The 23,797-nt window shown below is 37.8% G+C and overlaps 1 protein-coding gene across 4 annotated transcripts in view; it reads left to right on the top strand.

Moving 5' to 3' along the window:
* Positions 1-23,797, top strand: part of INTS4 (integrator complex subunit 4) — a 110,880-nt gene that overhangs the window by 40,883 nt on the left and 46,200 nt on the right. For 3 of the 4 annotated variants that reach the window (XM_025419542.3, XM_049098730.1, XM_049098731.1), the window contains 6 exons: positions 5,655-5,840; positions 6,488-6,538; positions 10,403-10,491; positions 11,511-11,631; positions 17,482-17,553; positions 19,464-19,638. In XM_025419542.3, the coding sequence (XP_025275327.3) occupies positions 5,655-5,840; positions 6,488-6,538; positions 10,403-10,491; positions 11,511-11,631; positions 17,482-17,553; positions 19,464-19,638 (694 nt within the window). The remainder of the gene's footprint in view (positions 1-5,654; positions 5,841-6,487; positions 6,539-10,402; positions 10,492-11,510; positions 11,632-17,481; positions 17,554-19,463; positions 19,639-23,797) is intronic. The other variant, XM_049098728.1, reaches the window with a different exon arrangement.

Raw genomic sequence — 23,797 nt, forward strand, 5'->3', positions numbered from 1 at the left:
TGATATTTTCTCATAATTAGATTTAAGTTACCACTTTGGCAAGAGTATTACAGATGTGGGTGCCTGGGTGGCTCAGTTGGTTAAACATCTATCTTCGGCTTATGTCATGATCCTAGGGTGCTGGGATTGAGTCCCTTAGGCTCCCTGCTCAGCAGGGAGTCTACTCCTCCCTCTGCCCCTACACCTGCCCCTGTGCTTATGCTCTCTCTCAAATAAATAAAATCTTAAAAAAAACATATCATAGATGGGATGCTCTTTTTGCATCCTGTTAGGCGCCACACCATTTTGATTTGTCGCATTACTAATGATGTTCATGTAGATCATTTGGTTAAGATAGTGTCTGTTACATTTCTTCACTGTAAAGTTACTCTTTCCTTTTGAAACCAATAAGTGTTTTGCGGGGTAGCTCTTTGAGACCATGTAAATATTCTGTCATCAAACTTTCAATTTGTTTATATCAGTTACAGATTCCTTGTTTATTCAGTAGATCATAGTCTGTTTCTGTAATATATATTTTTTTAAGATTTATTTATTCATGAGAGACACACAGGGAGAGAGGCAGAGGGAGAAGCAGGCTCCATGCAAGGAGCCCGTTGTGGGACTCGATCCCGGGTCTCCAGGATCACACCCTGGGCTGAGGGCGGTGTTAAACTGCTGAGCCTCCCAGGCCGCCCTGTTTCTGTAATTATTTACCCTGATGTTCCAACTTCCGGATTCGAAAAATAACAAAAGCCCCCACAAATTTCCTGAATTGGCCAAATACGAGCCCCTTTAAGCTGACTTCTGTGTTCTTTTCATTTCTCTCTATTATTTTTGGAATACTTCCTTCTTTTCTAGCACAGCAAAATAATCCAGGCTCATCTTGTACTTTCTCTACTCCAGCTCTAGAACCAGCTATAATATATTTACTTATCTTTTAAAATTTTTTTTTATTTATTTATGAGAGGCAGGGAGAGAGAGAGCGAGCGGCAGAGACACAGGCAGAGAGAGGCAGGCTCCATGCAGGAGCTTGACGTGGGACTTGATCCCGGGACTCTAGGATCACGCCCTGGGCCAAAGGCAGGCACTCAACCGCTGAGCCACCCAGGCGTCCCTATATTTATTTATTTGATACATCTTCCTGTTTGTTCAGTTGTGTGTGTGTGTGTGTGTGTGTGTGTGTGTATTATTCATATAGTCTTGGTTAGCCTAGTTAGCTCATCACAAGAATTGGTTATTAATTTAGTGTCAGTTTGTTTATCATGCAGTAATTAGAAACCAGAGTGATTCTTCATACTGGGAGACTAGTGATATTTGGGAGTATCAATATAAATATATTTGAGGAAAACAAGTATTATGGAGCTTTTTAAGTAAGGTGCAAATGTCCAACTCTGAACATAGTGAGCAAAGTTTTCAAAATCATGAAGTTATTTATTTATGCAGCTGAGTAGGGAAATGAGCTCTGGACTCAGTGGGTGTCAGGAATGTTTAGTATCAGCTCTTCCACTAAATTATCTGTGTATTTTTAGACATATCATTTAATCTTTATTGTTCTGTAAGATAGGGGAGAGAAATGGGTGATTATTCAGGGTACTACCAGAGACTTGTGATTTCAAATCCGTGATTTCATTTATAAATAGAAAAGCCTGGAAATTTTGAACTTGAAGGGAATATTAAAGACACTTGTTTTGTATTGACATTTGTATATGCAGTTATCTTGTAATGAAATCATATGTATACTTTATCTGTGACCATCTACTTTTCTTACTTTTCTTACTATTTTAGATTATGGTAAAAATAGCTAATAGTTATAGTATGCTTGTAGTGTACCAAGTTGTTGGTTTGTTTTTTTTTTTTACATTTGTATCCCTATTTGAGCCTTAAGATAACTGGATAAGTTAGCTGAAGTGGCTATTATTATTTCTTCTTTAGAGATGAGGAACTGAGTCTCTGAGAGGTGACTTGACGCATTTTTTTAAAAAATTTAGTTTATTTATTAGTGAGAGAGCGTGCACATGAGTGGGGAAGAAAGGCAGAGGGAGAGGGAGAAGCAGACCCCCCACTGAGCAGGGCACCTGAGATCATGAGTCAAGTCAAAGGCAGATGCTTAACTGACTGAGTCCCCCAGGTGCCCCGGTGACTTGACTCTTGACTAATTTACACATATCATGAGTCAGAGTTGAAATTTGAAGCTGGATGTGTGTGTGTGTGTGTGTGTGTGTGTGTGTGTATACATGTGATAACATATACATATATATATGTATATACATATATATGTCACACTATATTATGGAACATTGCAGATTTGCTATTATTTCCAGTTTTGAGTGTACATTTGATAATATTTTATACTTTGCAGTCTTTTCTTTGCAGTCTTTTTCATACATTTACTCCTCTTTTTGTTGTTGTCTACTCCAGTATTTTTTTTATTTTGCTCTAGTATTTTAAAGCAATTTGCTGACATCATGCTATTTAAATCATAAATACTTCAGTATATATCTATAACTGATCATTTAAAAAATATAGCCATAATGGAGTTATTAACAATTACTCTTTATCAGCTCATATCTGTTCCTATTAAAATTTCCTTAGTTGCATCACTAGTCATAACTTTTTATAATTGGTTTCTTTTGGATTAGCATCCAAAAAGACCTGTATATTGCATTTGTATGGTCTCTCTTTTTTTTTTTAAAGATTTATTTATTTATGATAGACATAGAGAGAAAGAGAGAGAGAGGCAGAGACACAGGAGGAGGGAGAAGCAGGCTCCATGCCGGGAGCTGGACGCGGGACTCGATCCCGGGACTCCAGGATCGCACCCTGGGCCAAAGGCAGGCGCCAAACCGCTGAGCCACCCAGGGATCCTCTGTATGGTCTCTTAAATTTCTTTTAGTCAGTAATAGTGCTCCTTCTTGTTTCTGTTTTTTCTTTTTTAAAATTTTATTATTTATCTATTTACTTGTGAGAGACACAGAGAGAGAGACAGAGACATAGGCAGAGAGAGAAAGACCCTGAGATCATGACCCAAGCTGAAGACAGATGCTCAACCATTAAGCCACCAGGCGTCCCTGTTTTTTCTTTAAATGCCATAAATTTATTGAAGAAACCGGGTCATTGGTTTATAGAATGTTCTACATTCTGGACTTCTTTGATTGCTTTCTTTTGGTGTAATGTCAGTGTTGACAGTGGGGAAATGTCCTACTTACTGTTTCTTTTTTGTTCTTTTGATCTGGACTCCATTAGTTCTTGATAGCCTCCTTGCTTTCTGGTGCAAGGTGTCCCAGGCTCTTACATATTTCTTGCCCTAGTCCTGAAACTAGCCATTTCTCTAAAGAGATCTGTGAACCCAGGTTTTAAAATTTCAAGTCCTGGGGCGCCTGGGTGGCTCAGTCATTAAGCGGCTGCCTTCAGCTCGGGTCATGATCCCACAGTCCTGGGATCTAGCCTAGCATTAGGCTCCCTGCTCAGTGGGGAGTCTGCTTCTCTCCCTCTGCCACTCTACTTGCTGTCTCTCTCTCTCTCTCTGTCAAATAAATAAATAAATAAATAAATAAATAAATAAATAAATCCTTTTAAAAAATAAACTTCAAGTCCCATTCACTTTTCTCTATGTCATTGTTTTTGAAACAGCATTGTAGTCCACTGGTGGGTAATGCTATCAGTTTTATGGGCCATGGTTAGTATTTTTTTAAGGATTTTATTTTTAAGTAATCTTTATGTGCAATGTGGGGCTTGAACTTAATCCTGAGATCAAGAGTTGCCTGCTTTACTGATTGAACCATCATAATTAGTATTTTTTGAAAATCAAAATAGAATTAAAATACCAGAGTATATCATAAGGTATAAGGGTAAACAATGTTTTGTTAAACTTTCTGTGTATATATTTGTATGTGAATATTATGCTGCAATATAATGGATATTTCTTACAGTGGGTCTAGAAAGTTTAAAAATCAGAGTTCCATGCCATATTATCATGTACTGTACAACTTCATTTCTCAAAGTATTTTTAGTTCCTATTACTGTATTATGCAAATAGCTTATTTCAGTAGCATTGGACTAGGTATAGCAAAAGATAACTGATATTTTAGTTTAAAATACTGGTGAGAAGAGCTAACATGAAAAGATTGACAGTACTTAAGTGTTGACAAGGATATGGCACAACTAGAACACTGTGCATCACTGGTGGAAGTGTAGATTAGTTAAATTAGTACAACTGGTTTGGAAAACTGTTTGCTATTTGGAATGCCTTCTTAAGCTGAACATATATACAAATCCTGTGACTCAGTAATTCCACCCCTAAGTTTATATCCAACAGAAAGCACATTCAAGCTACCACAGTCATGGTGGCATTATTAAGAATAACCAAAAACTGGAAAAAAAAAAACAACAACAAATATCTGGGCAGCCCCGGTGGAGCAGTGGTTTGGCGCCGCCTGCAGACTGGGGTGTGATCCTGGAGACCTGGGATCAAGTCCCACATTGGGCTCCCTGCATGGAGCCTACTTCTTTCTCTACCTGTGTCTCTGCCTCTCTCTCTGTGTGTGTCTATGAATAAATAAATAAAATCTTAAAAAACAAAAACAAAAACAAATATCTACCAACAGTGGATTGTGGTATATTCACAAATGGAATAGGATATAGTAATGGAAGTGAATGAACCATTGCTATATGGATGGATCTTACAAATAAAATATTAAGCAAGAGAGGCCAGATATTATTTGATTTTACCAAGTATAGAAACAGGCAAAATCTATGTGTTATAAGTCAAGATAGTGGCTATTTTTGATGGTGGTGGAATAGTTAGTGGGAAGGGGGACCAGGAGGGTTTGTTGGGGTGCTGGTCATATTCTATTTCTTTATCTGGGTGCTTGTTTTATGTTTGTATTCCTTTTGTGAAAATTCATTGAGCTGTACACTTAAGGTTTTTGCATTTTTCTATATGAATATTAAATGTTTTAAAAATTGAGGGCACCTGGGTGGTTCTGCCAATTAAGCATCTGCCTTAGCTCAGGCCTGGAGTCCTGCGATCCAGCCCCATATCAGGCTCCCTGCTCTGTGGAGATCTTCGTTCTCCTTCTCCCTCTACCTGCCCCTCACCCTGCTTGTGCTCTCTCTCATTCTCTCTGTCACGTAAATAAATAAAATCTTTTTTAAAAAGGTTTAAAACTTTATAAATTTTTTGTTTTTAGATTTGCTAGATTATAAAATTCAATTTAAGGGCCATTTTGGGATACCTGGGTGGCTCAGTGGTTGAGCGTCTGCCTTTGACTCAGAGCATGATCTCAGAGTCCCTGGATCAAGTCCCATATCAGGCTCTCCAGAGGGAGCCTACTTCTCCCTCTGCCTATGTCTCTGCCTCTCTCTCTGTGTCTCTCATGAATGGATGAATAAAAATCTTTTTAAAAAAGGGGAGGGTCATTTTTAAAGTACCTTCTCTTAATAAGGCAAAGGGCTAGCTGTTGGGAATGTGGTGATAAACAAGTGGGGATCTTATTTTTTTTAAGGATTCTTGTTTTGGAAGACACATGGTCAAGTAACATGATCCTAGAGAGACTATGGTAAGAATGTGGTGTTTGAAGTCATTCCTAAATTGATACAATGCTTTTGCTTCTGATTTTTAATTTAATTTAAGCTATCTTAATCATGTCTTTTTGTTCTCTCCTTCCTTTTTATAGCACCTCACAGATACCTCTCATGGTGTAAGAAATAAGTGCCTGCAATTACTTGGCAATCTTGGCTCTTTGGAGAAAAGTGTCACAAAAGATGGAGAAGGCCTAGCTGTCAGAGATGTCCAGAAGATTATAGGGGATTACTTCAGTGACCAAGACCCACGTGTCAGAACAGCAGCTATAAAAGCCATGGTAAGCATGATAATGGAAACTAAATGGTGACAGGTTTTATTTGTTTCATTCATTATTTTAAGTCCATGGCCAGTGTTAGCTTGGATGCTTTCTAAACCACTCCCGGATATACCTTATGCATGTTTTGAGGAATGTGATTAATGGCATCACAGAACTCAAAGGCACACATTCTTTGTATAGCAGGTGTGCTTTTCTTTAGGCCTCTGTGGTTGCTTTTACCCATATTTCTGAAACATGGAGGGTACAACTTACACCTGTTTTATTTATTTATTTATTTATTTATTTATTTATTATTATTATTATTTTACACCTGTTTTAATACCAAGTCACATCCCTCCTCCAAGTCCCTGGAAGGGGAGGTGCTTTTTAGGAGGAGGTGGTGTTAACCATTTCTTCTTCAGCCTTCTTATCATTATTGAATATTTTTCTAGTATCTCCTGGGATAGTTGGATTAGATTTATTAAATCTCCTAGTGTTTCTATTAAGAAATCTTTGACCAGATTTCTTATTTATATAGCACTAATTTTGGGTAATGGGAACTGGTAATTTGATATAATGAGGGAGAATATATGAGATTGAGGGTGGAGATACTGGAAAGTGTTGATCTTTTTTTCTCCAAATACTTAAACTATATTTTTATTATCTAGTTGCAGCTTCATGAAAGAGGACTGAAATTACACCAAGCAATTTATAATCAGGTACTTTAAATGAGTACGATCTGGAAGGGGAGGAGTGATAATGAAACTGGGAGAGTAGTGTACTAGTTGTCAGAATTTGAACACACAGAGCAGCAACTGGCAGCATTAATTGGGATGAATGTGAAGTTGTGTCCAATATGTACGTTTTAATAAGAGGGTAGAGGATATATAATTGAATAACACTAATATATGTAAAAAGAGCTTTTAAAAGGATTTAGGTAGCTCAGTATGAATACACAAAGAGGAATATAGTGTTCAGAATAAGGAAAGTGGTGGTCTCACTGCTCTCTGGTTGAGCCAAACATGAAGTCAGTTCTGGGCTCCATGCTTGACATACTAGAGTATTTCTGGAGGAGAATAACAAGACCATGGGATCATATGAAAAAATATTATAATAGTTGGTAAAGAAAGGGACAAAGAAGTTGTAGTATCCCTAGGAGAAATTGATTGGCTGCCTAAAGAAAAGGCGTTACAAGGCGGTATTTCTCTTGTAGAATAATTGAATGCCTCTAGGGACAAGGAGTCTAAATCTATGTCAGAAACCTCTTTTTTTTTTTTTTTTTAAGATTTTATTTATTTATTCATGAGAGAGGCAGAGACACAGGCAGAGGGAGAAGCAGGCTCCATGCAGGGAACCCGACATGGGACTTGATCCCGGGTCTCCAGGATCACACCCTAGGCCAAAGGCAGTGCTAAACCTCTGAGCCACCCGGGCTGCCCAGAAACCAGATTTTCCACCAATAATGGTTTTATCTTTCAGAGGAAGATAGCAGTTAAACCCCTGTGACGGGTGTGTAAACCAAGTTTATTCTTTTACAAAATGAAATAGAATGGTTATGTTGGTGTGACCAGCACCTTCTCTCCCTATAGGAAGACTCTGTGGGAAGCCAAATAATTAACGGAAACTTAGAGAGTAAGGACTCAGAAGTTAGGGGGATCCCTGGGTGGCTCAGCGGTTTAGCACTTGCCTTTGGCCCAGGGCGTGATCCTGGAGTCCCGGGATTGAGTCCCACATTGGACTTCCTGCGTGGAGCCTGCTTCTCCCTCAGCCTGTGTCTCTGCCTTTCTCTCTCTCTCTCTCTCTCTCTCTCTCTGTGTCTCTCATGAATAAATAAATAAAATCTTAAAAAAAAAAAAAGGACTCCTAAGTTAGATGATTTAGATATTTAATGGCATAAGACCATGCCAGTTAACTAGGCAAACAATGACAAGGGCCTCAAGGGAGTGAGGATTGACTATTGGAGTATTTGAGATATAAAGTTGAATTACATAGTATACCAGTTTGGGTTATGTGACTTTGAAGAGCTGATAGGACACCTGTGAGGAAAATTCCAGGCTGTAGGTAGTTGTGACGGTCTGGAGCTCAGAAGAATTCAGAGCTGGAGGTGGGTAATTGAAGCCATCACCATCTAGGGGGCATGTAGGTACCTAGGAAGAGTAAGAAGATTTGAAAGAGACCAAGCATGGAAGCCATGGGTAATGTCCAATGTTTAAGAGGTAGACAGAAGAGAGTTGCTGAGGAGCAGCCAGATGGAGGAGGAAAAATATATTCAAGAAAAGGCAGGAGAGAGTTCTCATAGTTGACAATGTCAAGTATGCTAAAAAGTCAGCTGGAGTAGTACTGAAATCTACCCATTGGACTTAGCAACAAGGCAGCTATTAGTGAGTTTGAAGAGAGCAATATTAGTAAGAGTCTATTAGGGTCAATTGAGGTGAGGCAGTTCAATAGTGATTACTGACTATACTTTAAAGAAACTTGGCTAGGGGCACCTGGCTAGCTCAGTCAGAGGAGCATGTGAATCTTGACCTTGGGGTTGTGGGTTTGAGCCCCACATTAGGTGTAGAGATTAAATAAATAAGTAAACTTAAAAAAAAAAAAAAAAAGGGATCCCTGGGTGGCGCAGCAGTTTAGCGCCTGCCTTTGGCCCAGGGCGCGATCCTGGAGACCCGGGATCGAGTCCCACGTTGGGCTCCTGGTGCATGAAGCCTGCTTATTCCTCTGCCTGTGTCTCTGCCTCTCTCTCTCTCTCTCTCTGTGTGTGTGACTATCATAAATAAATAAAAAATTTAAAAAAAAAAAAAACCTTGGCTATAATAGGTTGGCAGGATGGAAGACTATAGAAAGGGTCAGGCTTAAGGGAGAGCTTTTTGTATTTTAAAGATAGCTGCTACCTATGTCTATGTGTTGAGGAGAGAACCAGTGTTTGGGGAGAAATTGATGATAGAAGAGACAAATGGAGATAAATGGTGGAGTAAGTTCCTTGAGGCAGAAAATCAGATTCATGAGCCGATTCATCCAACAATTATTAATGCTTGTTGTACAACACTGAGCCTGTTGGATAAGATCTATGACCATCACATTCTCTCCCGTGAGACAGGCAATTAACAAATAAACACCATAATTATAGCGTGTGAATAGTGCGGTAAATAAATAGGATACTATAATAGAAAATCAGAAATAGGACTTATTTTGGAGGATGGTAAGGAAGGGTCTGTTTGAGGTGATGGGGTCCATAGCAAAAGTACAGGGATTAGGAATTAAAATACTTTTTTCTCAGACATTGAATAATGTATGGAAGAATACAGGTGTAAATGAATTTATAACTGTTATGGAATAGTTGGGACAGTTTGTGCCTGAGAACTTTGATTTTTCTCAGATAAACACGTAGCCTTATGGTGGGAAGTGGGGTAGAGGACTGGTGGAGGGGGTTAAGACAAGCTCCCTTGGGAAATGGAAGCAGAAAGAGGGGTGTAAAAGATATCAGTAGGGCCAATAAAGTTCGAGCTGATGAGCCACCAGTCCCTTAGAGAGGATAGTCTTTGCCAGTGCTTTGCTGCCCTTGTGAGCAGTAGAGGTGTTGGGTTTGTAGCGCAGCTGTAGCAGAAGTCTTGAGGGGGTTGTAAATGGTGAACGCTGACAATGCTGTTGGGACTGAAGTAATGGAAGGGTATGGAGCAAGGAGAAGAGGGTTCATTTGGAGAAAAACCATGGGATTAAAGCAGTGGTTCTCAACCAGGATGGTTTTACTCTCTAGGGCATATTTGGCAGTGGAGAGATATTTTGGGCTTTTGCTGGAGAGAAGGAGAGGGTAGAGGCCAAGGATGCTGCTAAACATGTTAACGATGTAGAGGACAGCCTCTCACAACAAAGAATTGTGCAGTCCAAAACCGTCAGTACTACTGAGGTTGAGAACCCTCGTTAAACGGATAGGTAGGATAAGTGGGACTGAAGAACAAATGTGATGGATTAATTCGTTGAAATGGAAGAGTTGATAGAGTAACATGTTATGATTAGAGCATAGAATATAGAATTGTTAAATTCAAGAAATGACGTAGTTCTAGGTGTTGTTGTTGAAGTCCAGGGTGTTGCCGTGTTGGTGGAGTAGGGATATTCCATTTCAGACCAAAGTAGAGCAGAAAAATCTGGCCTCTTCTGGCAGCTTAACATTAAAATTATACATTTATTTAGATGCTTGAGTTTTCAGTTTGTCAGTCAGAAATTTATGCTTTGATTTTACGAAAAGGGAAAAAATACCCATATTTGGTGTTTGAGACTGTGAGAGAAGCATTGTGGGCTCCCAGCAGACTTTACTGGGATTGATGCTATTTTAGATGGCTTTTGTGCTGTCTTTCAATCTGTGGTTCTGCCTTCAGACTTGGGGTGGGAGTCAGAACACAGAACATAGCCAGAATGGCTGACAGAGGCCAAGAATTCTTTGTTGGCAAGGGTTCAAGAAATTAAAACTACCCACAAGTATTTTGATTGGCATCCTTATCCAGCCACCCTGTCTTCATTTTGAAAATAGTTTGAACATCACCTGGGAGGACACAGAACTAACAGCCTTTTGGAATTCTTGTTTGCAGGCCTGTAAATTGTTGTCTGATGACTATGAACAAGTGCGCAGTGCTGCAGTCCAACTTATCTGGGTTGTCAGTCAGCTCTATCCTGAAAGGTCAGTGTGGGTGTAAGCCAGCTTTTGTTCATTGCTAAGCCATTCTTCTTCCATCATGTAAAAAACCCTCCTCCAGAAAAGGAATGTTGGTTAGATTTTTAGAAAGCATTGTGGAATGGGGGAAAATACAGATCCTGATAATCAGGATGCTTGGTCTTTGTTTTTCACATCTGCTGTGAACTTTCAGTGTACTCTGAGAAAGATACTTCCCCTCTGGGTCCCAGCCTCCTCATCTATAAATGAAGAGATTGGACTGTCTTTCTCAAGTACTATCTAGCACTGTCCTCACCCTTTTTTTAATCTTTAAGATTGGGGCCTATTTTAGTGAATACAAATGCCAGATAAAGACACTAGGTGAGTTTGAGAATAATGATCCTTATGTAGTGCTTGCCTCATTAAAAATGTTTTCATAGTAATTAAATGATTCTCACAATGATTCTTCGAAGTAGAGACAAATATTATTATTCTGTTTTATAGAAGAGTTCCTTCTATAAGAAAGTGTTTTTTCTCTTCATTAAACTGCCTGCTAAAATTGGAAAACCAGAATGAGTTAGTAACCTATAAATTCTCCCCCAAAAAAGAAAAAAAAAGACTAATTGGAAATTGCTTCTTCTAGGACCAGATTTAAAAATTTGTTTTATATTGATTTATTTTATGGTTTACTGTTACTGACAGCAATGCAATTTTAGGAGAAAATAAACTTAAAGATATAAAATATTCTGTGGTAGCTAGTTTTTGGTATCTTTGTAAATCTTTGAACCTTTGGTGGGTTAAACACTTGTTCAAGACATTGAAAATTTGCAGTGTAACGAAAAGTGTTATTTCATACTCCTAGGGTGATTTCTTTACTCTGAAATGTATCCAATCACTCTAACATTTGAATTACTCAATTGTCATTGTGTGTGTGTGTGTGTGTGTGTGTGTGTGTGTGTGCAAATTTTCATTGGCTATTCTCAGTTTATTGAACTTGCAGCTTTAGGCTCATGTTTGTTATTTGTGGTTTTTTTCTTTTAATTTAGCATTGTCCCCATTCCTTCTTCTAATGAAGAAATTCGCTTAGTTGATGATGCATTTGGAAAAATTTGTCACATGGTCAGTGATGGCTCCTGGGTGGTTCGAGTTCAGGCTGCAAAACTATTGGTAAGTTATACTTTCTTTCATGAACATGTTGCCTGTTACACTTGTACAAATATTTTGAGAAACTACAGATAGGGACAGGTATAACCCACTTTTAGAAACCCTAGTATTTCTAAAAGTAAAAGAAATGGTTCATTTTCCTATGAAGTAGTCTTTTGAATTAGAATTTTAAAGATAATCCTACTTAACCTTGTTAGCATATGAGACAGCCAAGGCCTAAAGAAAATGGAGAATATAATAAAAATAGTTGCTTTACTAAGCATCTGTTATGGCCTAGATCGTTTGCTCTCAGGCCATTTTCATTATCTCATTTACTCTTCATAGTAACCAGCAAGATAATTGATGTTACTCCTATTTTCTGGGTGAGAAAACTGAGGCTCTGAGATGTTAAGTAAATTACCCAACCTATACAGATACAAAGTTGTAGAATGCATTTCAGGTCCTAATCTCCTGACTTTTAGCCTGATACTGTCCTACTATTTTACCTTTGGTGACTCATGGTACCTTTGTAAAAAAACAAGCCAAAACAAACTTTTCAGAGATAGAACTATCTTACGGAAGAAGAAGTGTTGGTGTATTATTACTCACCTTATTCTTTAACTGTGTTATCTTGGAGATGTTAGTTGATCTTAGTCTGTTTCCTCATCTGTTAGTTGATCTTAGTCTGTTTCTTCATCTGTTAAGTTTCCTCATCTGTTAATATTCTCTCATGTTTACCTCATAGACTTGTCATGATTCCCAAATGTGATACTTTCTATGGAAATATTTATAAATTGTAAAATACTATACTGAGCATGGGGTTTTGGGAGTGGTTATAGTATGTATATATATTATAAAAATGCATGTAAATGTCAGAGTGAGAAAATCTGAAATTCTTTTTTGGATACTTACTTCCCTTTTGATGGCCCTCATCTCTACCAGTCTACAATCTTGGTAGATTGTTGGCTAAATACTTTGGACCCAATTGTGTGGACTCAGATCCAGTGATAACCCTATTCTTAAGACCAGTATTTATGGGGTAACTGCTGAAACTTGTGTGGAGCATTTTCATAGAATAATAATAAGGAATTTGGTTGGTTTCAGTATTTCCTGCTTATAGATCATGTTGTTTGTCCATGATAAAATACAGAGTTAAGCCAGTTGTTACTGATTTTAGTTTTGAATTCACATTTTAAAGCTTTGTTTTGGTTGGTGAATATTTTAAAATTCAGAATAAATCAGTCATTATCAAATTCTTTCATTCAACATTTATCAAGCATCTGTAATGTGTGTCTATGTGTGAGGGGGATGTTTTAGAGAGATAGTTCAGTGATACCTCTTCCTCTGAGTAGGCAGTTTAGAAGAGTAATCCTTAAGGCAGGGTCATTCATGTTTCATTTTTGAATCCCACAGGATCTGAGATTTATCTATGTGAAGCTGTATGAATAATGAATTACATGAATTAAAAGGGTTTCCACTTAGATGACTCTGACTTGAGTCAGGTGCTTTATGTTTTAATTTCAATGATTTCAGATCCAAACTATATAAGTAATTAGGTCTGTACTTCAAAAGTAATTAACAGTCTAGTCTTACTGATAATAATCATTGTTATTATTGATAGTCCCTAGCCTACTAAGCTAGGCATTTTTAGTAATATGCACATATATATATACATATATACTCTTATAAACACTTAGTTTTTGTGGATAATTTTGAATTCTTTCAAACTCTTGGAGGTAGGTATTCTGTTTGTTTTCTAAGTAACAAAATAAGGTTTAGAAAAGTGATGTAACTTATCAAAGACTACGTAGATAGTAAATGACACTTTATGATCTGAAATCCATGTTGAATCTCTTCCTTGTGATGACCCAGTTACACATTGAGAACTGTGGTTGTACAGTTAATGTCCTACTGTGTAAGCAAAGAGGTAAACTACTCCACTCCAACACTTGAGTAGACAAAACTGTCATCAGGTATAGTTTTCAAACCACATGTTCATCAAGTCAACAACATTGAGCATAATCTCTGTCTTCAAAAGAGTTGATAGGTCTGGTAGGTTGACATAAGCAGTCAGCTGGAACACCTGTTATTCCTAGGAAAGAGCTCTTAACATATGATAAAAGGCTTCATGGAGGAGGTGAATTCTGAACTGAGTTTTGAAGGATAAATATGAGTTAACTAGGTAAATAGCTAGGTAAATAAGTAGGGAAGGAGAAAATATAAGTAGAGGTACAGATGGAGTACACTTACATTGCATACTAATATTACACTAACTACAATATCATACTAAAGTACAAGCAGTTTAATACTTCTTGGTTTGGGGAGGTGGATAATATTAAATGTGGGGGATGTGCAACAAGATAAAGCTCGGGAGGAAAGCAGAAGCCAGATTCTTTAAGAACTTAAATGAAGGGGTGTTGGGTAGCTCAGTTGGTTAAGCATCTGCCTTTGAGGTCATGATCTCAGGGTCCTGGGATCGAGCCCCACATCAGGCTCCGTGCTCTTTGGGGAACCTACTTCTCCCTCTCCCTCTGCCTTTCCCCCTGCTTGTGCACACACACACTCTGTCACTTTCTCTCACTAAAATAAGTAAATAAAATATTAAAAAAAGAACTGAAATGAAATGATAAGGGTTTAGGTTTAAGTCCATCTTGCACAAAAAATAGTATCCATTTTCCTTGGCTTCTAGCAGGATGAAAACTTTCAGATGTAGACTGTTTCAGAAAATTCAAAACCATGTGAAAGGTTGGTTTTCAGTTATCCATTACTCCTACTGAGGCAAAGAAAGTTGATTGCCGGGACACCTGGGTGGCTCAGTGGTGAGCATCTGCTTTTGGCTCGGGGCATGATCCCAGAATCCTGGGATCAAGTCCTGCATCAGGCTCCCTGCAGGGAGTCTGCTTCTCCCTCTCCCTATGTTTCTGCCTCTCTCTGTGCGTTCTCTCATGAATAAATAAATAAAATCTTACAAAAAAAATTTGATTGCCAAGTATGCAGCTCCATGGAACAATTCATAATATAACATTACTGTGAAATTAATCATGGTAATTGGTGTTCTATCTAGAATGTAGTCCTTAGTTCAGTGATTTCTTCTTGTTTAATTTCTCCTATTCAAGTAAGGGTTAAACCTTTTTATAAGACTCCAGAAGTGTCTGACCTTAAAAAATGATAATATTTTCAGACAGATCATAGGTTGTTATGTCCATAGCCATAGGGCTACTTTCCCAGGGCAAATGCAGATGTCTTAGTGGCAGTTTTCTCTCTCACATGGTAGTTCTTTTTTTGGTATTGGGGTGGAGTACTTTTCTCTGTCACCAAATTAGGTAGAAGCTAGAGGCTAGGCTAGTGCGTAGACTATGTTATTATTAAGGAGCCTGTAGTGAGCAATTTTCGCTTTGAAAGTAGGTTTGACAACCCTAGTTTGTTAAATATCATTTTTTTTTTTAGTGTTATAAATACAATTGTTAAGAAGAATAGTAGTAGTAGTAGTAGTAGTAGTAGTAGTAGTAGTAGTACATTTGAAGGGAATTTATCTGAATGTATTTATCTTGGTTAAAGTAGACAAAAATATAGATGTTTTTCTGATTTTTGAGGTGTCCTTTATGACAAATTCATCTTCTTGGTCATGTCTACTCCTCCAGTATTTTCATGAATGATGCCATCATTTACCCAGTTATAAACCCAGAGGCATTTGGGAATTTTTTCTGTGTCCCATAACCAGTGAGTCATCAACTCTTTTCTTGACATCTCCTGAATCTCTCCCTTCTCTGTTTCCACTGGATGTGTACTAGTTTAGGTCTCAACATTTTTCAAGGGGATTATGATGTTATAGGGCTCTTGGTATTTGTGGACTAAAATGGAAAGCTTCACATATTCTCAGATAACAAAGGAAATTTTTGTAAATGATAATATGTAATTTTTTGAAGCCAGAATTTGGATAGTACCCCATCTTTGTTACTGCATTGGGAGAGAACTCAGCTAAAGGCACTGGTGGAGGCCATTGAGATTAGGGATTGGAGTAGTTCACTGTGAAGTCATTAAAACTTCATTCTTGGAATACCTGGCTGGCTCAGAGAGCTTGTGGCTCTTAATCTCAGGGTTGTGAATTCAAGCCCCACGGTGGGCATAGAGTTTACTTAAAAGACGAAGCAAAAACTTAATTCTTTATTAGAAAAAAAGTGCCCCCTAAAAAGGTCAGCTGTTAATGCTGGTGATCAAACTAAAGAGAAAGTTGAGGAGGTCTTAAAAATTTAGAGTTCTTATTCATAAAACTGATATTTAGATTAAGAACATGAATGTTAGATTTGATATGGTTCAGATCTATGTAACAAAGAAGGCCATCAACTGTACCATGTAGAAATAGGAAAAAGTAGGTTTGAAACTACTTAAATGAAAATAGCACAACAGTTGCTCTCCTGGAGTTGTGGGAGAGGCATTAACTTGAATAAGGATATGCCCAAAGAACATGTAACTTTCTATGGAAAATGTGATTGGAGAAGTCTGAGCCTCTATAAGCATTTCCATATTCACTAACTTAGGAATTTGAGAAGGTTGCCAGTATATTCTTTAAGAATGTCTTGGACCTGCTCTAATAGCCTGCTAACCTGTCTCTCTGCTTCATTTTGATTCCTTCTGGTCCATTAGCCACATTGCCACTAAGATGATGTTTATAAGATGTAAGTCTTTGCTTCTCCCTATTTGAAATAAGCAAGATACCAAATCTCTCAGCCTGTTTCTCATCTAAAAAAGGATAATTTTGAGTGCCTGTCTGGCTCAGTTGGTAGAGCATATGACTCTTGATCATGACGTTGTGAGTTTGAGCCCCATGTTGGGTGGAGACATTACCTAAAAAAAAAAAAGATAATAATAAGGATAATAATAAGGATCCATTCTTCATTGGATTGTTAGAAATAAAAATAAAATAGAATTAAAATACTTTATGCAGTGTTGAGCTCTTTTTGGGAAAAGATTATCTGGTTATTCAAAATTATGGCAAACTTGTTCTATAACAAATACGATAAAGGGTTATGAAAAAGGCCCTTTATGATCTCATCCCTAACCATCCTGCTTCATTTTTGGTACCCCTATCCTGCATCCAATCAACAGAACTGCTGGATGTTTCCCACATGGCATTCTCTCTTTATGCATTTGCACTTGTGACAATTCCCCTGTCTCCACACTGTAGTTTGTTCTCTGAGTTTCCCATAGAAAACTTGTTGGGAATAATATAATTGTATTATACCATTTTATACCATAATACAATTATCTGTTTACTTGTCAGTTTTCCTCACTAGTCTGTGAGGTCATTGATTCATGGAATTGACGTCTTCTCTTTTGTATTACTGTTCCTAGTAACTGTAGGCATATAGTTGAATGATTGCTAAATAAATATCTGTTCATTGAATAAGTGAATGAACAAATGAATGGGAAGACTAGAATAAAAAGGAATGGAGAGACAGTGGAAAGTAGCAGTTGAGTCAAAGGATTCTGGAACCTGGGTCTATAGCCTAGCTCTGTAAATTATACTCTTTGTGACTTTGAATGAATTACTTAACCCTCTTTGTGCCTTCTTTTTTTAACTTTCTCCTCCCCCCCAATATATAAAATGGGACTAATAGTATTTACTTCATAGCGGAACTAAATTAGTTAATATATGTATAAACAGTGTATGACACATAGTAAGCTCTATTTAGTTGCTAGCTGCTGCTACTAATGTTTTTATTATTTTGCTGGTGATTGAGAACCAGTCAGCATCTTTACTGCCAAGAATAATGTTATCTTTATCCATGTAAGCTGACCTCAGACTTTGAATTTTAAGATAATGTTCAGGTCTTAAAAGTTGGTAAATTTGCTCTGGATTCTTTGTCTTTACAGGGCTCAATGGAACAAGTCAGTTCGCATTTCTTGGAGCAGACACTCGACAAGAAGCTCATGTCAGATCTCAGGGTAACTTGGATTCTTTGTTGCTTAAACTGGGTTTCTGTAACCAGTATCAGTCAGTATAGCTGTCTTCGAAGTTGTGTGGATTTAATTTTGCAGCCCATATATTTGTTAAGTAAATGTTCGGTGACTAAATTACATTTTAGTTTAAAATCTTATTAACTTGGGGGATCCCTGCATGGCTCAGCAGTTTGGCGCCGCCTTCGGCCCAGGTCGTGATCCTGGAGTCCCGGGGTCGTGTCCCACATCGGGCTCCCTGTGTGAAGCCTGCTTCTCCCCCTGCCTGTGTCTCTGCCTCTCTCTGTGTGTGTCTGTCATGAATAAATAAATAAAATCTTAAAAAAAAAATCTTAGTAACTTAAACCAAATTACAAATTACGTCATTTAAATTCAAATTATTTTATTTAAAATTATTTTAGTGAAATACTTTGTACAGGTGTATTTTACAAAGCAGAGGCAAGATTAACTTTCTGTTTGCTAAAAACTACAAAGATCTGGTCTGAATTTATGACCAGGTGAGATTTTATGACATGTTAGGATTCCATTTCTATAGCAATTTCCATGGAGGAATCAGTAAATTCTTTTTCTGAAAAGTAACAAAGTGCCTCTTATAGAATGCCTTTAAGCCTTGACCATGTTCTCTAATATAATTGTAGGACTAAATATGAGTTAGTATGTCATTGTCTTAATTTTTATTATTTATTTATTTATTTATTTATTTATTTATTTATTTATTAAATTTTTAGATTTTTTATTTTTATTTATTTATTTTATTTATTTTATTTTTTTAAAGATTTTATTTATTTATTCATGAGAGACACAGAGAGAGGCAGAGACATAGGCAGACGGAGAAGCAGCCTCCATGCAGGGAGCTCGACGTGGGACTCGATCCTGAGACTCCAGGATCATGCTCTGCGCCAAAGGCAGGCACCAAACCGCTGAGCCACCCAGGCGCCCCTAGATTTTTTATTTATTCATGAGAGACACAGAGAGAGAGAGAGGCAGAGACACAAGCAGAGGGAGAAGCAGGTTCCACGCAGGGAGCCTGACGCGGGACTCGATCCCTGGTCTCCAGGATCACACTAGGCTGAAGGTGGCGCTAAACTGCTGAGCCACCAGGGCTGCCCCTATCTTAATTTTTAAATTACAAAAGTGATAATAAAGAATTACAGAATCTTTGATAAATAGAAGGAAAAGGAAAACATTTTACTTATATTCCCACTACTCTACACATTGACTTTTGTCATGCTCTTATGCATGTTTTAAACATAAATAAATCATTGTATTTAGATAAGTGTGCAGTCTAGTTTTTACATTTATCACTGTATTGTATGCCTTTTTTCATATAGTCAACTTTAATACTTAGTATTTTTACTGATTGTGTAATACCTTAAGTAGATGTGACAATTTCTTAGCCCTGTCTTCTATATTTAGATTCTCCCATTTTTCCACCATTATAAATCATATAAAGAATATCATCTTGCATAGTGAGTGCAGTGTTACTCAAATAGAGCACAAGTATTACCAAATTCAGACTTACTTCTACTGGGACTAAAAAAATTCTTTTCTAGGGCTAGTTAATTATCTGCCAGGATAGTGCTAGAGGGACACTGCTATTCTTTACCTCTCTGGTTCTCCCTTTCCTGTGTTGCAACGGCAAACATAAACTACCTGTCTGATCGGTGCATTCTTTTATTATCTTTAATAAGATTAATATCAGCTCTGACAGACCTGTGAACATTTGGTCTTACTTTACACTGAATTTGCATTTCTCTGCTCTGATCAGTTGAATACTTTTTTTGAAAATGTAATTCTCAGAGAGCAGTCTTATTTCCTACTTTCCTGTGTTCTCAGAATACGTTTTTGTGTTCCCTCATGAACCCCTTGCAAATGGTAATTGTCATTGTCCTCTACAGAGAAAACGCACTGCACATGAACGTGCCAAGGAACTTTACAGCTCAGGAGAGTTTTCCAGTGGCAGAAAATGGGGAGATGATGCACCCAAAGAAGAAATAGATACAGGAGCTGTGAACTTGATTGAGTCAGGAGCTTGTGGAGCCTTTGTTCATGGATTGGAAGATGAGATGTATGGTAAGTATGACTGCATACTAATAGCAGTGCCCATTTACTGAGTGCCTGCCGTGTATCAGGCGTTACACTGGTTAATATACGTGTAGTGTCTCTTTTAGTTTTCACGGTCATTCTATGAAATACCTACTGTTACTTAATTTCAAGAACAGAAGATTGAGGCCCGGGTGGTATAATACAGTGGTTAAGAGCATGGACTTTGGGTTCAGTCCATCTAGGTTCCAGCATTTACATAAAACAAGATTAATAATAAATGTTTCTGAATTGCAAGAATTAAATGAGATTATATAGACACAAAATACTTGGCATAATACATGACCCACTTATAGTAAGCACTTAATAATTGGCAGTACAAATTGATATTATTTATACCAATAATAATAACTTGTTATTGGTCACCTAGCTGGTACGAGACAGCCGCAAGATTTGAGCTCAGATATGTTTGACCTCAAAGCCTTTATATTATGACTAATGACTTTCTTTCACCTTCATTTTTTTTTTAAAGAAAGTATGTATTTTATCTATCTATCTATCTATCTATCTATCTATCTATTTATTTATGAGAAAAAGTGTGAACAGAGGGGATGCGGGGCTGTCTCACAACCCTGAGATTATGAACCTGAGACAAAACCAAGAATCTGACAGTCAACCCACTGAGCCACTCAGGAGCCTCTCACCTTCATTTTTGAAAGATAATTTCACTGGAAATTGAATTCTAGTTTAATAGGGTGGGTTTTTGTTTTTGTTTTTGTTTTTTCCAGTCTTACTAGGTGTTCCACAATTTTCCAATTTGCATTGTTGACAAGTCTGCTGCCATTTTTTTGTTCTTCTGTATATGTCTTTGTATAGCTGCTTTTTTTTTTCTTCAAGATTTTATTTATTTATTCATGAGAGACACAGAGAGGCAGAGACACAGGCAGAGGGAGAAGCAGGCTCCACGCAGGGAGCACGATGTGGAACTCGATTCTAGGACTCCAGGATCACGCCCTGAGCCAAACAAAGGCAGATGCTTGACTGCTAAGCCACCCATGCATCCCCTATAGTTGCCTTTTTTTTTTTTTAAAGATTTTATTTATTTATTCATGAGAGACACACACACACACACAGAGGCAGAGACACAGCAGAGGGAGAAGCAGGTTCCCCGCAGGAAGCCTGACCTGGGACTCCATCCTGGGTCTCCAGGATCACGCCCTGGACTAAAGGCAGCGTTAAACCACTGAGCCATCAGGGCTACCCCCTATAGTTGCTTTTTAAAAAAGTTTTAAATTCAAATTAGTTAACATACAGTTTATTATTATTTCAGGGGTAGAATTTAGTGATTCATCAGTCGTATATAACACCCACTGCTCATTACATCAAGTGCCCTCCTTAATGACTATTACCCAATTACCCTTCACTCACCTCCCCTCTTGCAATGCTCAGTTTGTTCCCTATAGTCAAGAGTCTCTTATGGTTTGCCTCCCTGTTTTTATTTTTATTTTTCCTTCCCTTCCTCTATGTTCCATGAGTTTTTTTTTTTTTGAGTTTTGTTTTTTAAATTCCATATATAAATCATACGGTATATGTTTTTCCCTGACTGACTCCTTTCACTTAGTGTAATACACTCTAGTTCCATCTATATTGTAGCAAATGACAGGATTTCATTCTTTTTGATGGTTGAGTAATATTCTATTGTATACATACACTACATGTTCTTTATCTATCTCTAGTTGCTTTTAGAATTTTCTCTTTGTCACTGGTTTTAAATAGTTTAATTGTGGTGTGTTTTGGTGTCATTGCTTCATGCTTCTTATGCTTGAAGTTTGTTGCTTCTTAGATCTGTGGGTTTATAATTTTCTATCAGATTAGAAAATCTTTTGCTATTATTTCTTCATATATTTTTCTGTCCCATATTCCTTTGGTGACTCCAGTCACACATACAGTGGACTACTACAGGTTGTCCTGTAGCTCATTGGTGCCCCACACCCTGGCCCCCTTTGAAGAGAAGTAGTGGGAGGAGGGGCAGGAGGAGAGAGAGAGTTTTAAGCAGGCTTTGTGTCCAGCATGGATCCCAATGCAGGGCTCAATATTACAATCCTGAGATCATGACCTGAGCGGAAACCAGGAGTCAGACACCTAATTGACTGAGCCATCCAGGCACCCCTCCATCCCTATTTTTATCTTGTCTTTTCTTTCTTGTTTCATTTGGGATATTTATTGCTTTGTCTTGGAGTTCACTTATCTTTTCTTCTGCCATGTGTAATCTGATTTTAATCCCATCTAGTATATTTTTCATCTTAGACATAATATTTTTCATTCATATAAATTCAACTAGAATTTGAGTTTGTTTAGTATCTCCCATGTATCTGCTTAATCTGCTTGATCTTTTCTTTAACTTTGTCAACAGAGAATGCATTTATAATAACTATGCTAATATTTTTGTTTACTAGGTCTGTTGTTTTTGTCTACTAGATCTATTGTTTGTGTGATTTCTGTGTTGGTTTTGATTGATTGATTTTTCTCCTTGTTACGGATATTTTCCTACTTCAGAAATGCATGCCTAGTAATTTTCAGTTGGATGCCAGCCATTGTGAATTTTACTGTGTTGGGTAATGAATATTCTTATATTCCTATAAATATTCTTTTTTTTAAAAGGTTTTATTTATTTATTCATAGAGACACACAGAGAGAGAGAGAGAGAGGCAGAGACACAGGCAGAGGGAGAAGCAGGCTCCATGCAGAGAGCCTGACATGGGACTTGATCCAGGGTCTCCAGGACCACGCCCTGGGCTGCAGGCGGCGCTAAACCACTGCGCCACCGGGGCTGCCCCCTATAAATATTCTTGAGCTTTGTTCTGGGTTGCATTTATTTTGGGTCTTAGTTTTAAGCTTTGTTAAAGGGAATTGAAGCAGCACTTCATCTAGGGCTTATTTTTCTCCCACCTCAAGCTCTTCTTTTTATTTTTAGTACCCATCTCTCTTTATATATATATATATTTTTTGTTTTGTTTTGTTTGAAAGATTTTATTTATTTATTCATGAAAGACACAGAGAGAGAGAGAGAGAAACAGGCAGAGGGAGAAGCAGGCTCCATGCAGGGAGCCTGATGTGGGACTCGATTCCAGGTCTCCAGGATCAGGCCCTGGGGTGAAGGCGGCACTAAACCGCTGAACTACCCGGGCTGCCCTATATTTTTGTTTTATTGAAGTTTGATTTGCCAACATATAGTATAATGCCCAGGGCTCATCCTGTCAAGTGTCCTCCTCAGTACCCATCACCTAGTCACCCCATCCCCCTGCCCGCCTCCCCTTCTACTACCCCTTGTCTGCTTCCCAGAGTTAGGAGTCTCTCATGTTTTGTCACCCTCTCTAATTTTTCCTACTCATTTTCCCTCCTTTCCCCTATAATCTCTTTTACTATTTCTTTTATTCCCCATATGAGTGAAATCATATAATGATTGTCCTTCTCCGATTCACTTACTTCAGTCAACATAATACCCTCCATAATACCCGCGTCAAAGCAAATGGTGGTTATTCATCCTTTCTAGTGGCTGATCAAACAAACTCTTCTGAAGAAACAATGGTAGACCATTTGTGAGCTTTGGAGATTGTTCCCTCTAGTTCTTAGTGGTTCTTTCTCAGACTGCAATTTCTTTGTAAATCAGAACTCAGCTGATAACTTGAGGAAGATGCTCTGCAGATCTCCAAAGTGTTCTTTCTCTCTGTAGTTCTGTCCTTTCTGGTACTTTGCCTTATGAACTCTATCCACATTGGCCTTTCCAGACTCCCAGCTCTATCTTCTCAACTCAGGGATATCTAGAATCTGGAAATTCTTTCCAGATGATAAACTGGTATAATTCTAGAGCCCACTTCATTTATTTCCTGTCTCTCAGGGATCACTACCCTTTATTGATGTCTAGTGTGTTGAATACTGTTGTTTCTGATTTTTATTTCTGTTTCTAGTTGTTTCATATAAAAAGATAAGTCTAGTCCTTGTTAATGGCCATCGTAAACAAAATAGAAGTTCTGCAAAGCCCTTGTAATTTCCATAATATGATGCTATCTCTCTCACATAAAGAATGTCATTGCAAAAGAAAAAAAAAAAAGAATGTCATTGCTTTGAGATGGTTGACTATAACCGTCTCTTCACTAATTTTAGTGAAATTTTCACTAATTGTAACAGA

This window comes from Canis lupus, chromosome 21, assembly GCF_003254725.2.
Source record: "Canis lupus dingo isolate Sandy chromosome 21, ASM325472v2, whole genome shotgun sequence".
Lineage (NCBI taxonomy): Eukaryota > Metazoa > Chordata > Mammalia > Carnivora > Canidae > Canis > Canis lupus.